Source organism: Polypterus senegalus, chromosome 7 (assembly GCF_016835505.1).
Source record: "Polypterus senegalus isolate Bchr_013 chromosome 7, ASM1683550v1, whole genome shotgun sequence".
NCBI lineage: Eukaryota > Metazoa > Chordata > Cladistia > Polypteriformes > Polypteridae > Polypterus > Polypterus senegalus.
The window spans coordinates 9,318,802-9,337,111 of record NC_053160.1 but is presented as its reverse complement, the minus strand read 5'-3'; the positions used below and the strand labels follow the sequence as shown (position 1 = coordinate 9,337,111).

At 43.0% G+C, this 18,310-nt stretch overlaps 1 protein-coding gene across 1 annotated transcript in view; it reads right to left on the bottom strand.

Moving 5' to 3' along the window:
• The window catches only part of LOC120532312 (endophilin-A1-like), a 211,980-nt gene extending 207,965 nt beyond the window's left edge, over window positions 1-4,015 (bottom strand). Inside the window, exon 1 of the mRNA XM_039758211.1 lies at window positions 3,762-4,015. Within this exon, the coding sequence (XP_039614145.1) occupies window positions 3,762-3,806 (45 nt within the window). The 5' untranslated portion in view covers window positions 3,807-4,015. The remainder of the gene's footprint in view (window positions 1-3,761) is intronic.
• Window positions 4,016-18,310: the final 14,295 nt, after the last annotated feature.

Below are 18,310 nucleotides of genomic sequence, written 5' to 3'. Positions count from 1 at the left end.
GTATGAAAATGTGCTATAGAAATAAATGTTGTTGTTGTTACATTTGTTATTCCAACAGATGGTGCATCCCATACTTGACCAAGTGACATATAACAGAACATATGACACTGGTTTTATAAATTCCACTCCCAATGAGAAGCTCCCAACTGCAGAGCCATATGTCACCACAGGTCTACGGCAACAGTGCTAGACCAGCAGTTTCAGGACAGAAGTGACGTCATCTGACATCTGTAGTACACACTAACTACACAAAACCCTAACCTTAACAATGCTAACGCCGAACCTCAAGCTACCCCTAATCTTAACCGTCTGTACCACTCACTAGCCACACTAACCCCCTAACCTTAACTTCCCCCCTACATCTGCTTCTCAACACTGGCAGTCATGTCTGCTCCTCCAGTTCTCCAACTTCTTTTTATTCCGTGACTTCCCCCCAAGAAACTGCAGTCAGAAACCACAGTGACATATGGCTCTGCAGCTCTGCACTTGGATAATATTATACCAAATGGCATATGACAAAGAGATATGCATTGCATGTGTTATTCCAACAGATGGCACATCACAAACATTGACACTGCTTTTATGAATCCCATACCAAATGGCATGTAACCGACACATATGCTTTAGATTTGTCACTTCCAACAGAGGGTGCCTCACAAACATTTGTAGCAATAAAATGAATTGCATTTGTTATTCCAACAGGTGGTGCATCCCAAACTTTACCAAATGGCATTTAACACTGGTATTATAAATCCCACACCCAATGAAAACCATCCAACTGCAGAGCCATATTTCACCACAGGTCTAAGCCAAAAGTTCTAGACCAGCAGGTTCTGAACAGAAGCGACGTTACCTGACATCTGTAGTACACACTAAGCACACAAACCCCTAACCTTAACAATGCTAACGCCGAACCTCAAGCTACCCCTAATCTTAACTGTCTATACCACTCACTGACCCCACTAACCCCTAACCTTAACTTCCCCCCTAAATCTGCTGGTCTACAAATACTGCTCTACACCTGCAGTGATGTCTGCTCCACCGGCTCTCCAACTTCATTATATTCTGTGACTTTTCCCAAGAAACTGCAGTGACATATGGCTCTGCAGCTCTGCACTTGAATAATATTATACTAACTGCCATATGACAAAGACATATGCATCACATTTGACATTTCAATAGATGGTGCATCAGAAACATTAAAACTGCTTTAACAAATCCCATAACAAATATTATAAAACAGAGACATACTCTTTGCATTTGTCATTCCAACACATGGTACCTCAGAAACATTAACACTGCTTTTATGAATTCCATACTAAATGGTAACAGATATACACATTGCATGGTGCACTGCAAATGCTAACACTGAGTTCAACATTGAATACTTCAACTTCAACCCATCATAGACAGGTAGCACTGCTAGTCTACCTTAATCAAAGGATAAGTATCTGTGAGTATTTCCACTTGCTATTTTACTTTCATTCCAACAGTCGGAGCATCACAAACATTAACACTGTTTTTATGAATCCCATACCAAATGGCTTATAACAGAGATATGTATAATGAATGCACTTGTCATTCCAACAGATGGTGCATCACAAACATTTTTAGCAATAAATGCATTGCATCTGTCATTCCAATAGATACTGCTTCACAAACAATAACACTGCTTTTACAAATCTTATACCAAGTGATATAAAACAGACATATTTTTGCATTTGTTATTCCAACACATGGTACATCTGATACATTAACGCTGCTTTTACAAATCCCATACTAAATGGTATATGACAGACATATACATTGCATGCTACATTGCAAATGTTAACACTTAGTTCTACATTGAATACTTCTACCCATCATAGACAGGTAGCACTGCTAGTCTACCTTAATCAAATGATAAGTATCTGTGTGTCTGTGTGTCCATCCAGCTGCCATTTTACCTTCATTCGAACAGATAGAGCATCATAACCATTAACACTGCTTTTGTGAATACCATACTAAATGGCATAAAACCGAGACATATGCATTCATATTTGTCATTCTGTCAGTTCTGACAAATCGTACATCACAAATATTTAGTAATAAAATGAATTGCTTTTCTCATTCCAACAGATGTCGCATCCTAAACGTTTTTAGTAATAAAACGCATTGCATTTGTCATTCCAACAGATGGTGCATCACAAATATTTTTAGTGATAAAATGCAGTGCATTTATCATTCCAATAGATGGTGCATCACAAACAATAACATTGCTTTATCAAATCTCACACCAAACAGCATATAACAGAGACATATGGAGTACATAGTGCACTGCACATGTGAACACAGAGGAATATGTTGATTACTTCGATTTCAGCCTGTCTTGCCTTGCCTGGTGAACCCCACTCTTTCTCAGACCCACCCACTGTATTGCGTATCTCCTTTTGCTAGGGATCAACGGAATTCTGGCTTCCATTGGTCCCAGTGTGGCTCCGCCTCCTTCCTGTAATCCTATGTAAAAATAAAGAGGTTTGTAAAAGATGGGCTCATTGCTGTAGGTGGTGTCCTGTGTGTAGGGTGGCTACTGTTTGACCCGATGGCACCGGGTCTGCATGACCATGATGTGATTAACGGTTTGTTTCCATCCGGTCTCAGTTTCTAACTTAGCGTTGCCCAGGAATAAGCGATTGCTAGCGGAGGTGGAAATGTGCAGAAACCCGCGTCCATGAGACCTCTGGAAAGTCTTTATTGTCGTGGCAAAATTAGCATTTCTTACGTCCAAGGGAGCGATTTTCAGTGAAAGAAGCAGCTTAAATGGCATAGAGCACATCCAGGTATTTGTAACTGAGTATTAGTGTTAAACCAACAAAAATCACAGAGCAAATTAATGCACGGTTCGGTTTAGAGGGGCCCCAAAACGGCAGGGATCACCATAAGCGTGTCCTTATCGGCGGTGGCCGGGCATTTGGGTGCCAGGTAGACGGGCAATCGCTTGACCAGGTGAAGCGGTAAAAACAAAACAAACATTCTTCTGTCTCTCCAGTCCCTGGGAAAAGTAGCAAAGAAAAAAAAAACATGGGGCTCAAATCCATACCCGACATATCGACAAGCTTCAGTCGAAGACATACCTTCACCGAGACTACAACACGTAATAACGGTAGTATTAGCGCAAGAGCAAACCAATAGTTGGAGAATTCGATTAAAATGGTGCAATACGAAATAAAAAATAATTTAGATAAACAGATGCGAAAGGCAAAGTATCGATGAGATTACAAGATTTATGTTTATAAAGTTTTAAGGGATAGCGGCCATAGAGTTAATATAACTTTAGATAGATAGATAGATAGATAGATAGATAGATAGATAGATAGATAGATAGATAGATAGATAGATAGATAGATAGATAGATAGATAGATACTCTAGTAATAAATAGATTCTTAAAGTTTGCTCTAACAAGCTTTAATAAACGAGCACTAAAAACCGAATCTAACAAGCATGGATTCATAAACATCTGTCGCTTGTACCCAGTGCTTGCTGAGTAAGGGGGGGCGGGGTGTTGTTGGTGGCGATGGGATTTTCTACTTAAATATCTGCATCATGCACACACCAGACGATGCGACGTTTGACGCGCTGCTTCTACCCCATAAGTAGATCTTCCGTTGCGCGACAGGATCGAAAATGAGGATAAATCAACCTCTGGGCGCAGTGTCATGAATAAATAACACAGATCGTGCCATCTCTCCTGCCAGCCAATAAGAATGAAATCGTCGCTTACCTGAGTGGCTTTGTGAAACTGTTTTTTCAGTCCTGCCACCGACATGATTTTTGCTTCAGTCAGTGGTCGATTAACGCGATTATTATTATTTTCCTCTTGCAAGGTGAGATGCGATGTGATGCCACGCGCTGCGCTGCGAAGGTCAGCTCCCCACTCTTGCTTATTGTCCTCGTTGGGAAATCTCCGCGGCTCCCGTTTCTCTAATGCTCTGATCGGGTTACGGAATGTCAGTCACGCCTTCGCCTGTGACGTCACGCCTTCGCCTTCCTGCAAGCGCCTCATTAAAGGAGACGCGGCTCCGCTCCAGTCCAGGCTTGTCCTTGTGGAGAGCTGGCGCTCCACAAGCTGTCCTGCTGCCGCAAAGCCACTTCTGCATTGGAAGGGACAGAACAAGTGACGGCCTGTTCACGTGTCGCAAGGAAGATGCCCGGAGAAAAGTGATACGGCTGCAAGAGAATTAGGGCCAAACTGGAATGGTCTGGGCTGTGTTTTTAACAAATGAAGTTACAATAAAAAAATGAAGCACTTTAACATCCTGTTAGGCTGCAGGTCTGACGGACTGATGAATATGATATAGTGGTGCTGGAAATCGGAACTGCCATGTACGCTTCTTTGTAACGTTAGAAGCAACCATTTCATGGGTTACATTAAAAAGCAACCAGCTTATGATTATTGATTTGAGCAGGCAGACAGGAAATCTAGTATTGCTGGATCATAAGCGTTAGTTCCAACAAAATCATTTTACTGTAAATAAATTACTGTGTAGGAATTGCGCCATTAAGCTAACGACGTGTCCATTCCAACGGCACAGTGGGACGGTGGAAGATTTGGGGGGCCAAAATTAAAAAAAAATCTCTGAATGATTTTTAAAGAAGATGGCAGGATATATCTATAATATTAAAACTGAGAGCTGAAAGAAACAAAAAAACAAACAAACAAACAAAACCACAGTCTTCTCTATAATTATAATGCGCCGTTTCAGGTATAAAATATTGATTAATTAAAATTAATCAATATTTTATAAATACGGGTTTTGTTTCCTGCCTTGCGCCCTGTGTTGGCTGGGATTGGCTCCAGTAGACCCCGTGACCCAGTAGTTAGGATATAGCGGGTTGGATAATGGATGGATGGATTTTATAACAGTAACGGCGCACTGCACGAATACACTTCACTTGTCTATTCCTAGTTTTCCTCCTCTTTCTCCGTACGTTTCGCATTCGTTTGCTCAGAGGTTGATGCCCTTGCTGCTTCCTGAGCAGCTCTTCTTTTCTCCACTCTAGCCGCCCGCTTCTTCTCTTCTTTCGTCGGCATCTTTTCGTGTTAAAACTGATTAAGTCAGTGTTTACGTTGCAATTATTTAGTACGTTTTCTTTAATTTTTCACTTAAGCTGGCACTATATCTTCAATCTGCCACAAGTATTATTTAATATATGAAGAGGTAGGAGAAGTGACGGCGAAGGTGGTAGGGAGTGAGAACAGCGCCTGTACGCATGCGCCACATGACCGCCCTGTTGGCCGCTGCTGAGTGTAGATTCTACAATAAAGTAAAATAAAAATAAAAAGAGGAATAACCTTGGAGATCAATCATGACCCCGAAAGCGGATAGTAGACATCACATAGTATATGTGTAGCAAATTTCAAGTCAAAAGTTCAAACGGTTTGAAAGCTACAGGTGATTTAAAATCCTGGACTGACAAACGGACAGCCACGGTAGCGTATTATATAAGAAGATACAGGGAGATTCACTCGAAAGAGGCTCCGAATATTCTGTTGCACCTCACGTTAGGATGAAGCAATTTGAACCAAAAAAAAAGCTTGATATCTTGCCGTACGTGTAATCGACCACATTAAATGCAGTTCTGGAAGTGGTTTCAGTTTTCTGCCAGACACGTTTCGACGCGGCTCTCCATGTTCCTGAATGTGGGGGGAATAGCAGCAATTTCACGTTGGATGAATCTCCCCGTGGTATTGCAATGTCCTTTACAAAGCAATTAAATTACAATTTAATATCATACTGAAGACAAACAAATAATTGGTATTGACACCGTAACCCCTGATCTTCCTCTGGTGGTCCCAGGTATCCTTGCATCTCCAAATTCGCTATTCCTACTTAAAGAGCACAGCATCTCGGTTTGCGCACGTACTGCTCCTTTAACCTATCTAGTAGCTATATATGTCGTGTTTGTGTGTGTTTGTCTTAGATAGATACTTACATGTATGTAGCGCTATAGACTCTAAGCCAGGGGTACCCATAATGTCCATCGCGATCGACCAGTAGATCGCAAAGGTAGTGCAGGTAAATCGTGTTGCATTCAAAAAATATTTTTTTCACCGATAGTCTATCATATATCCTCCGTATGGCATTTGCCACTTGATTAAAGTGCGGCCAGTCTGAGATCTCTTCTCTTCTAACACACTGGTCATCCTGCACGAACGATCAAACGCGCGAACTACTGCAAAACTCCGACTATCTAAGTGATCTAGTCAGCCTTCCAATTTACAGTATATCGACTAAAGAAGGGATTTTAAAAAAATGTTGTTTATGGGCTGGATGTGGAATTGGAAGATGATTTTTTTTTCTCTCCCAATGTCACAATCGAAGTGCGTTTGTCTGATCTGTCAATCTATCATTGCTATTCCAAAGAAGGAAAATGTGGAAAGGCACTTTCAAACTGTTCATAAAAACTCCGAAACTGACGTCCTTCCGAAAAGCGATCTGAGAAAGAGAAAGGAGAGGGAACTAAAATCGCAGTTAATCGGGCAGCCGTCATTTTTCACTCAGCTGAATTCAAAAGCAAAGGCTGAGACACAGAAGCATCGTTCCAGGTGAGTCACTTGGACAGTTTTGAAACTTACTCACAGAGGAAAAGTACCCAAACATGAGGAAATGTGCTTCCTCCTCGATTGCATTATTCGGCTCTAAATATTTATGCGAGTCAGCCTTTTTCCACATGAAGATTATTAAATCCAAATACTGTAGTGACCATAAATGTGTTGAATTGTTATTGTGCCATAAAGGTTATTCAGTTATGCAAGGTACGACAACATATATTTATGCATAAAGTATACTCGATATTATATATATATATATATATATGTATATATATATATATATATATATATATATATATGTGTGTGTGTGTGTGTATTTTTAATGTAGGAGGGGCACGGTGACGCAGTGGGTAGCGCTGCTGCCTCGCAGTTAGGAGACGCGGATTCGCTTCCCAGGTCTTCCCTGTGTGGTGTTTTCATGTTCTCCCCATGTCTGCGTGGGTTTTCTCCCACAGTCTAAAGACATGCAGGTTAGGTGCTTTGGCGATTCTAAATTATCCCTAGTGTGCGCTTGGTGTGTGTTTGTGTGTGCCCTGCGGTGGGCTGGCGCCTTGCCTGGGGTTTGTTTCCTGCCTTGTGCCCTGTGTTGGCTGGGATTGGCTCCAGCAGACCCCCGTGACCCTGTAGTTAGGATATAGCGGGTTGGATAATGGATGGATGGATGGATTTTTAATGTAGGTAGATCATTTCAACCTGGTCATTTTAAAAGTAGCTCACAAGTCGAAAAGGTGTGGGTCCCCCTGCTCTAAGCATTTTACATAGACATGGGGGAACACTTCAACCACCACCACTGTACAGCATCCACCAGCCATTGCACAAGTACACTCACAACACATTAGCTACCAGTTGCTGAAGGGGTGAAGAGTCCCAGACCAGAGTAGCACTGCTATCTTTTGTCCTGGGGGATTAAATGTCCCCGATAACCTGTCTTTCCCAGTCTGCCCATTATGTGATTGCCCCTACTGGGATAAGAAACTAAAGCCATCCACTTATGTCGTCCATCCATTATGTTCTCTTGGCCAGGTAAGGCATCACACTCCAATGCAGCTGAGATGTCAATCCATCCATTCCAGCATTTACAGGGTGAGCCAAAATGAAGCACCACATCTCTCAAGGTCATTATGCAAGGTAGAGGCAGACGACTGGGTGGGCTGGTGGTCCTTTACTAGGCGATTCCTTGTAGTTTTCAGTTTTTTGCGTACCGGGCTTTCGCTTTCAAAGCGTTCTTCAAAAACAACGAATCCATCATCGCTACGCAGCGCGCCTTGTGAACGCACTTCAGCATTCCTCCTATCAGTGACGTCCCAAATCGGAAAAACAACTCTTCAGTGGGTGGCTAAATTTAGACAGACGGGTACAACACTGAACAGAAAATCTCCAGGCTGTCCTTGGACTGTACGAATGCCTGAAAACATCCAAGCTGTAAGGGCATCAATTCTTCAGTCTCCTAGATGTTCCGCGCACTTCTGCCTTAGGCATTTCCAACACGTCTTTGATTTTGCATGAAGACCTTCATTTCCATCCAAACAAAATGATGGCAGTGCAGGAACTCAATGAGAGAGACTGGGAGAGCCGTAGAGAGTTGTGCACCAACATTCTGCAAACCGTTCATCGAGATCCCATCATCATGTGCGGCGACGAGGCCCATTTCCATTGAATGGTTGTGTAAATAAGCAAAACGTTCGCTTATTGGCCTGAAACTGACCCTCGTGAACTTCATCAGAGACCCCCACACAGTGAGCGGGTTACAGTTTGGTGCGCCATTGCAGAATCAGGCATTGTAGGCCCTTACTATTTTGAGGAGGGGGGGAGCAATGGTCACCATCACTTCTGAACGTTACATTGAAATGCTGGAGAACTGGAAGAAATGGAAGTGGTGGATGCCTGGTTTCAACAGGATGGAGCAGCAGCTCATATGGCCTGCGCGGAGATCCATGCAAGTTTTGCAGGAGATGTTTCCAAGGGAGCTGATCTCCCTGCGTGGTGATGTCAGGTGGCTTTCACGTTCGCCTGATCTCACTCCATGCGATTTCTTCTTGTGGGGCAATCTCAAGTCAAAGATATACACACACTGACCTCAAAATCGTGAAGCCCACAGGGATGCTAATCGCCATGAAATTGTATTCCCTTTGAAATGGCCGAACAAGTCATTTGAGCATTCAGAAATCATCTCAAAGAGTGTATCCCTAATGATGGCCACCACCTTCTTCTTCTTCTTCTTTCGGCTGCTCCCGTTAGGGGTTGCCACACCGGATCACCTTGTTCCATATCTTCCTGTCCTCTTCATCTTGCTCTGTCACACTTATCACCTGCATGTCCTCTCTCACCACATCCATAAACTCTCTCTTATGCCTTCCTCTTTTCCTCTTCCCTGGCAGCTCTATCCTTAGTACCCTTCTCCCAATATACCCCTCATCTCTCCTCTGCACATGTCCAAACCAACGCCATCTCACCTCTCTGACTTTGTTTCCCAACCGTCCAACCTGAGCTGACCCTCTAATGTCCTCATTTCTAATCCTGTCCATCCTCGTCACACCCAATGCAAATCTTAGCATCTTTAACTCTAACACCTCCAGCTCTGTCTCCTGCTTTCTGGTCAGTGCCACCCTAACCCATATAACACAGCTGGTCTCACTACCATCCTGTAGACCTTCCCTATCACTCTTGCTGATACCCGTCTGTTACAAATCACTCCTGACACTCTTCTGCACCCACTCCACTCTGCCTTCACTCTCTTCTTCACTTCTCTTCCACAATCCCCATTACTCTGTACTGTTGATTCCAAGTATTTAAACTCATCCACCCTCACCAGCTCTACTCCCTTCATCCTCATCATTCCACTGACCTCCCTCTCATTCACACACATGTATTCTGTTTTGTTTCTACTGACCTTCATTCTTCTCCTCTCATATCTCCACCTCTCCAGGGTCTCCTCATCCTGCTCCCTACTCTCACTACAGATCACAATGTCATCAGCAAACATCACAGTCCATGGGGACTCCTTTCTAATCTCGTCTCTCAACCTGTCCATCACCAAATAATAAAGGGCTAAGAGCCGATCCCTGATGTAATCCCACCTCCATCTCTCCTACTGCAGACCTCACCGCTGTCACACTTCCCTCGTACATACAGTGGTGTGAAAAACTATTTGCCCCCTTCCTGATTTCTTATTCTTTTGCATGTTAAAAAGTAATTGCCCCCTGAACCTAATAACTGCTTGGGCCACCCTTAGCAGCAATAACTGCAATCAAGCGTTTGCGATAACTTGCAATGAGTCTTTTCCAGCGCTCTGGAGGAATTTTGGCCCACTCATCTTTGCAGAATTGTTGTAATTCAGCTTTATTTGAGGGTTTTCTAGCATGAACCGCCTTTTTAAGGTCATGCCATAGCATCTCAATTGGATTCAGGTCAGGACTTTGACTAGGCCACTCCAAAGTCTTCATTTTGTTTTTCTTCAGCCATTCAGAGGTGGATTTGCTGGTGTGTTTTGGGTCATTGTCCTGTTGCAGCACCCAAGATCGCTTCAGCTTGAGTTGACGAACAGATGGCCGGACATTCTCCTTCAGGATTTTTTGGTAGACAGTAGAATTCATGGTTCCATCTATCACAGCAAGCCTTCCAGGTCCTGAAGCAGCAAAACAACCCCAGACCATCACACTACCACCACCATATTTTACTGTTGGTATGATGTTCTTTTTCTGAAATGCTGTGTTCCTTTTACGCCAGATGTAACAGGACATTTGCCTTCCAAAAAGTTCAACTTTTGTCTCATCAGTCCACAAGGTATTTTCCCAAAAGTCTTGGCAATCATTGAGATGTTTCTTAGCAAAATTGAGACGAGCCCTAATGTTCTTTTTGCTTAACAGTGGTTTGCGTCTTGGAAATCTGCCATGCAGGCCGTTTTTGCCCAGTCTCTTTCTTATGGTGGAGTCATGAACACTGACCTTAATTGAGGCAAGTGACCTGCAGTTCTTTAGACGTTGTCCTGGGGTCTTTTGTGACCTCTCGGATGAGTCGTCTCTGCGCTCTTGGAGTAATTTTGGTCAGCCGGCCACTCCTGGGAAGGTTCACCACTGTTCCATGTTTTTGCCATTTGTGGATAATGGCTCTCACTGTGGTTCGCTGGAGTCCCAAAGCTTTAGAAATGGCTTTATAACCTTTACCAGACTCATAGATCTCAATTACTTCTGTTCTCATTTGTTCCTGAATTTCTTTGGATCTTGGCATGATGTCTAGCTTTTGAGGTGCTTTTGATCTACTTCTCTGTGTCAGGCAGCTCCTATTTAAGTGATTTCTTGATTGAAACAGGTGTGGCAGTAATCAGGCCTGGGGGTGGCTACGGAAATTGAACTCAGGTGTGATACACCACAGTTAGGTGATTTTTGAACAAGGTGGCAATTACTTTTCACACAGGGCCATGTAGGTTTGGATTTTTTCTCCCTAAATAATAAAAACCATCATTTAAAAACTGCATTTTGTGTTTACTTGTGTCATATTTGACTAATGGTTAAATGTGTTTCATGATCAGAAACATTTTGTGTGACAAACATGCAAAAGAATAAGAAATCAGGAAGGGGGCAAATAGTTGTTCACACCACTGTATACTATGTGACGTCTACTGTCCACTTTCGGGGTGATGATTTTTATTCCTCTTTTTATTTATTTTTTATTTTATTGTAGAATCAACTCTCGGCAGCGCACCCGGGCAGCCGTGTGGCACATGCGTATGGGTGCCATTCTCATTCCCTACCACCTTCTCTGTCACTTTCCCGACCTCTTCATATCTTATATCATTCTTGAGGCAGATTGAAGATATAGTGCCAGCTTAAGTGAAAAATTAAAGAAAACGTACTAAATAATTGCAACACAAACACTGACTTAATCAGTTTTAACGCGAAAAGATGCCGACAGAAGACGAGAAGAAGCGGGCGGCTAGGGTGGAGAAAAGAAGAGCCGCTAAGGAAGCAGCAAGGGCATCAACCGCTGAGCAAACGATTGGTAAACGTACATAGAAAGAGGAGGAAAACTAGGAACGCTCAAATCAAGTGTGTTCACTGCACGTTATCGTGAAGTACACCGTTACTGGTATTTAATAATGTCGGTCTTATAAGTTGAATATGGAAAACTCACGCTGTTGGTACAAGGGATATGCTAATGGCCACCTGAGAGAGTAATCACGGAGCACACGGCCTTTATTTTCTATGTATTGTGCCTACGTGTCCACACGGTAATACCCAAACTATTCTGAAGCGACGTTTGCACTGATTTGTGATTTTTGTATCTCACACCCTCGTACATCTTTATTGTAAGAGCATCCCTTATCTACGATGGAGCGTTCAATCAGAAGAAAATATGAAGCTGGTTTTAAATTAAAAGTCATTAAAAGAAATTGGTAACTGCACTGCTGCAACAAAATTCGATGTGTCTGAGAAACTGATGCGAGATTGGAGGAGGCAAGAAGATGTGAATTTTTGAACGGGCATATAAGTCGGGGTCTGATCTTATGATCGATTTTTTCAGGTTCAACTTATACGCGAGTATATACGGTAATTAATCATTTAATAGGCATAGGGGAGAAGCCACTTATGTGATGCCCTGATCCTTTCTTTTTTCCTTTTGTTTTGTAAAGTTTCTTGGAGAGGAAAATATAAAACTTCTGTTTGGACCCAACGTGCCTCTGACTTACTGATCATTTACACGACGCAGAGAAAGGCAGATTGCAGTTGGTTACGATGGCACGTGGCACTGTACAACCAAGCCCACCATGATATCCCTGGTGACTTCAGTCACATAACGCTGCATCAGGGTTCAGTATGTACTTGGCAAACAAAGACAAAATGATTGCGATCAAGTGGAAGGACAAGAAAGAGATTAGACCCCTTTGTGATGGTCCGGGTCACTCCACAATCTCTGGTTGCTTCCAGAAGCACCTTGAATTCAGAACCATCCATAGCATACCGGAGGACGAGCCAAGCAAATGAGGACACACACAGTCAGCCATGGGTTGGTGCAAATTGACTCAGTGCTTTTATTTACAAGTGCAAGTAATTCAGAGTCAATGAATAATTTAATCTAAGACCAGATGCCAAAAAATGGAGGTTAAAATGTCCAAATAAAATGAGGTTAAAACACAAAAACTCCATCCCAGGTGCATCCTTCTAAAAACTCAAAGTCTTCTCTGGGGTCCTGCAGCCAAAGGAGACGTCCCTCTGTGGGGCACAGCCAACCTTTTAACTGGACTCGGGCTTCTGCTGCCATTACAGGGTACTGGTAGGGCTCCACGCCAGGCCTTGCTCCTCTGACCTCCGCCGTCACTCCCCAGTCTTACGCGAGAGCCCCTGAGCCGCCAGCTTCTTAAAGATCCTCAGCTGGAATGACCCTCCTGAGCCCCCTTCTCAGAGCTCTCTACCCGAATGCCTGCCTCACGCTGGCACGTCTCCATCCTTCTTTCCTTTAACCTCTCGTTGCTCTCTCTTTTTCCCAGTCCCTCCTGGTTTCGCGGTGCAGGCCCCCTTTATAGAGCCAATAGGGTGCTGGTGCTGTCCTCCATCTGCTCCGAGGGGTGAATGAAGCACTCAAACTGACCTGCACACATTTGCTCACGTGAATCCACAATCAGCCAAGCACCCCAATCAACCTGGGGGTGCTGTGTGCCCACTCACATGGGCAGCTGCACCCACTTGGGGCCTGTGCCCACCAGGGCTTGTGATTATTTATCACCACGGACCTCTTATCACACACTGTCGACAATGCAACATCTGTCAATGCTCGTGGCAGGGGAAAACGTGGAAGTCACTAGGCCATTGCACTGTGGTGGTCTTCAATAACACAAGAGGCGCATCAATCGTGCACATGAGGTGCCGACTTTCTACGCTCTCGTGTGCAAGCAACAGCGGACATACAGTATATTAAAAAAGTGTGTAAAGAAACACGAGTGCAACATAGGACTCTGCGTTGTCGATTGTTTTAAAACATGTCACATTAAGAACATGCTGTAAATCTGCATCAGTACAGCAGGGGACACGATGGCTGACCCTTTCTACTGTATTCATGGTGACAATTTGGTATTTGCATGTTTTTGTTATGCGAAATAATCTACTCTATATACAGTGTATAAAATCCATCCATCCATCCATCTATTATCCAACCCACCATATCCTAACTAAAGGGTCACGGGGGTCTGCTGGAGCCAATCCCATCCAACACAGGGCACAAGGCAGGAACAGATCTTCAGGCAGGGCGCCAGCCCACCTCAGGGGTATATAAAATCCTAAGCATAAAAGTTGCAACGATTTTATGTCACGTTTTTTGTCACACTTTAAATGGGCCTTATTTTAAAACCTACATATATATGTTTGGAATCACTCTTTTCAGAATTTATCGAGCTTTAATATGATGTTGTTAGATTTTCAGATTCCATTTTTAAACTATAAGCTGAAAAACATCAGGAACTCACGTCCCGTGAGACAAGACTTTGTGCCAAGAGATTTAACCACTCCCAGGACCGGAAATAAAAGACAAAGAGTAGATGACAAAGACAGCTGCTGTACAGGCTTTTAAATGTAACCACTCCCAGGACCGGAAATAAAAGACAAAGAGATGAAGATCACTGTACGGCTTTTAAATGTGCGGCCGCACGAGATGAAGATCACACGCAGCAGCAGGAAGCCAGCAGCTGCTCGAGCAAAGAGGAGGTTAAAAAAAGAAACTGTAGGGGGTTTTGGAGGAGTGACTGCGTCTTCTTGGGGTGCGTTCAACCACCTCCCCCTTCACAGGGGCGACAGGTGGCGACATTTTTGACTCATTTTCCTGGGGTTTAAACGTAACGCTAAGGAGGTTAAAGCAACAGGGCACACCCACCCACACACACACAGCACCCCCTGCTGGCCGTTCATCCACACTGACACTTGCTGAGCTCTCTGCTTCCTGGTCTTCAGTCCCCTTTTGAAGATTCACTCCTGCTGGTTTTATCTCCTCTGGTGTTTGTGCCCTTTGCCATTTCTTCCCTGGCAGCTTCCTTGCCAGCTGGGCAGTGTATCACAATACAATTAAATATACCTTTACCCCTATGAATCCTTGATTATTATTATTTATTACATTGGTTTATATTTTTTAATGATTTTTATTTTGTCCCCATCCCAATAGGGAACCCTCAATACCTCAAATTCTTGGCGCTGCTGCCGGATTATTCCAGGCTCAGATTCAGTGACTGAATTGCTTTGTTTTTGTCCCAGACCTCTGTGCCTGCTGCTTCTGTCTGCCATCTGTCATCATGTGCCATCTGCTAATGAAAACACCTCAGAGGAGGCAAAGGCTTAAGATGGAGGCGTTTTTTATGTGTGTGTGTGCTTTTTTCCTCCTGCCTGGATCTTCTCTTCAAGAGGAAGGCATTTAAGGGTCACATGTGTGAATGACAGCTTCACAATTTACAGGTTGAGAGATCCAAAAAAAAAACGGGAGTATCACATTGTAATTATAAATGAAGAGCTGTGGCATGCATTTTTGAGTTTCCTGAATATTATACTGTATATAAACTTAGAATAATCCTGACACAGTGTCCTCACTCAGGCTCTCACGTTTATTATAATGTGTAATATCACGCATGTTTGCATAGGGGACATTTTATTGGCTACAATGAGTTTAACACTTCCATCCCGGACCAAGAGAGGGCGATGTTACTGGCTGAATAATCCTTTTTACCGGCAGTTTCAAGCCTCATTCCAGTGTGGATCAATGACTCAGTTCAGTTTTCTCCCAGTAGCTCTTCCCCTTCTGGCCTGACACCATATAAAGTGCCACAAAGCTGGAAGTCTTTGTTTATTTTGGAACCGGCCCTGAAGGAAGTCAGAGAGCTCTCAAAAACCATAATTGGTTTGCAGCCTTATATGCCTGCTTATTTTGGCTCTTTTTCACCAAATAATACAGGGTTTCCAACCTGGAGCCCCAAAACTCTTTGGTTGTAATGTTATTCTTTCAGAACCCTTTACAGTGGCATAGTCGGCAAGATGGAGCAGCAACAACTTCAAATCGACATTAGTGAAGTCATAAGGGAGGTGAAAGAACAAATCCAGCACCTGCAACTTCAGATAGTCAGTCAGCACACAAAGTTTACAGAGGCAGAGACACGACGGTACACCCGAGCCGGGCCATGGGTCCAGATTAGGTACTTATCGCATCTTAATAATAATAATAATAATTATATTGATATATTTTATTTATATGGCACCTTTCCTGTCTTACTTTTCTCTGACCTTTTTACTCCAGATGAACACATCTGAACCCGGGTTGGGCACTGTGCTTCAAAACAATGGATAAAAAGGAAGATTCAGTCAGCAACAGCACCCTCTCTCGGTCTGGGGTGGAAGTGTTAGAGTCACCGGACTCTTTAAGGTGTCTCCTATCCACACATCTTTGACGCTGCCCACCCTTTTGCTTTTCTGTACAAGATTGTGCCGACCTACACAAACAGGGTATGGATTTGAGAAAGAGCATCTGCATTGTCGGTGACCATTGGTTGGCATTACAAATCCAGCCATTGCACTATTAGGAGAACAAGGGAAAGGTACAAACTGGCAATGGCACCAAAAAAGGTACACACGGCAACCGTTACAGCATCATTTATTGCAAATAGTCCACAACATGTTTTTTCCATTTTAAAAAACTAGGGGGCTTTGCCCCGTGCTTGCTTCGCTTGCCAACCCACCGTGCTTGCGCTACGCGCTTGCCTCTTTGTAGTACTGCCACTTGCGTATGGGGAAGCGAATTTACTATTTTACATTACAGCGAGTAATTAACCATATTAAAAAAGAGTAAAATGTAATAATTTGAAAGTAAATTATGTTTCATGTTGCGTTAGAGGTATTCATCGATAATACATTTTCATTCTGTTTGGCTTTGAAATTAACACGCAAATACTTTTTAAACTTTTACTGTAAAACTTCAGCAAAAGCAATTTTTTAAATTAAATTTTCATCAATATCGCATTGAATTTTGATTCCGTGTTTGGACTTTCATCGTGATTGAATATCGTTTATTTTTCTCTATTAAATAATACGACTTTTTCAAATGGTTGTCCCTGTGATTTGTTAGTTGTCTTTGCAAAAGCTATTCTAACGGGAAACTGTAAATGTTTTAATATGAATGGCATCTCACGATCTCCTTTGGTGTCTAATGTTATCCCCTGAAGATGTACTACATTACCTAACTTGGATACATCCTTCTTTCTACAGTAATTCGCGTGGTGGAAGACCAGACGGTGTTAACGGATATTCTTCGTGATATTGCAAGTTGATGTTTTCATCTTCCGCACCATCACCATCAACTGTTTCCGCAGAGGCTACTGATATGCATTTAACAAATTTGTTGTGTAACCAATCGTCAGTTTTCGTGTTAATTCGTTTCACTTCATGGTTTCTCTGTGCTAGGATTGCCTGTGTACTCATTTTTTCTGTTGATATCCCTTCATGATGAAATTCTTCAATAAGATTTAGAAATAATTTCTTCTTCTTTAATTGGGAACTTAAAGTGAGGAAAACGTTAAAATTTATAAGAGCTCAGAGAGCAGGAAGTGTGTCTGACAAAAGCATTCACACGAATGAGAGGTAAGAGGACCGTGGGCGTGGCTGAAAATGGTTGACAGGAGGGCGGGACTTGAAAAAATCTTCCAAAAAGTCTCATCTCGTCGCAGGATTTTTTTATTATAATAGACAGATATTGGAAAATTATGTTGTTGTGACATAAAGCCGGGGTCCTTTTGAGGAGAGGACTGGGGTAAAAGACATGTCAGCAACAGTACCTCCCCTGAGACACGAGAGGGCAGCACCCCTGAGTTGCATTGGGGACACGTGTTTGAAACTCAGAAGCTCAGCCCTGCCCAGGCCCATGGCCACCGACAGGGCAGCTCTGGAGCATTGGCATGCAGCACTTCCACCACACCCAGAAGTCCTGCCAGAAGAGGAGCTGGATTCCCATGCAGCACTTCCTGCCAGAAGTTGATCGGGGGGCACCTGGAGCACTTCCGAGTGAAGTTTGAAAGAGGCCGCCTCACTCCACTCAGGGAGCCGGAGTCGGGAGGCAGATGACAGAGCTTGTGGGAGAGGAGTTGAGGTGGCAGAAGAAAAGAAAGAGAAAAGGGAAAGGATAAGGACCAAGTTTATTGGGGTTGATACACTGTGTGTATTGTGCAGAAGAAGAAACAAAATAAACGTGTGTGTTTTTGGGACTTCTGAGTCTGCATGCTGCATATCTGTCTGATCTTCCACACTGTTTACTAAATATTTATAAAATTAATTCATTCATTTATTTCTAGTAGGATTAACTACTGCAATTTGGTGTTTGCCGGGTGTTCAAATCATTCTTTATACAGCTTTAAGTTAATTCAGAATGCTCTGGCAAGAATCATTACAAGAAATAGAAAATACCAAGACAAAACCCTGGTGCTCAAGTCCTTACACTGGCTCCCAGTTACGTTTTGGGCAGATTTCAAAAATCCTCCTTTTAACATATAAAGCCTTAAATGGCCGAGGCCCTGCTTACCTATCTGAAATTATCATTATGAACAAACCACAGCAAACATTAAGATCTCAAGATACCACTGCCTATGATTCCAAGGATTAATAAGATAACCGATTGAGGGTGAGTTTTTAGATACAGGACCCCAAAACAGTGGAATGGTCTGCCTCCTGATATAAGAGACTCTACTGCCAAGTAATGGAAAA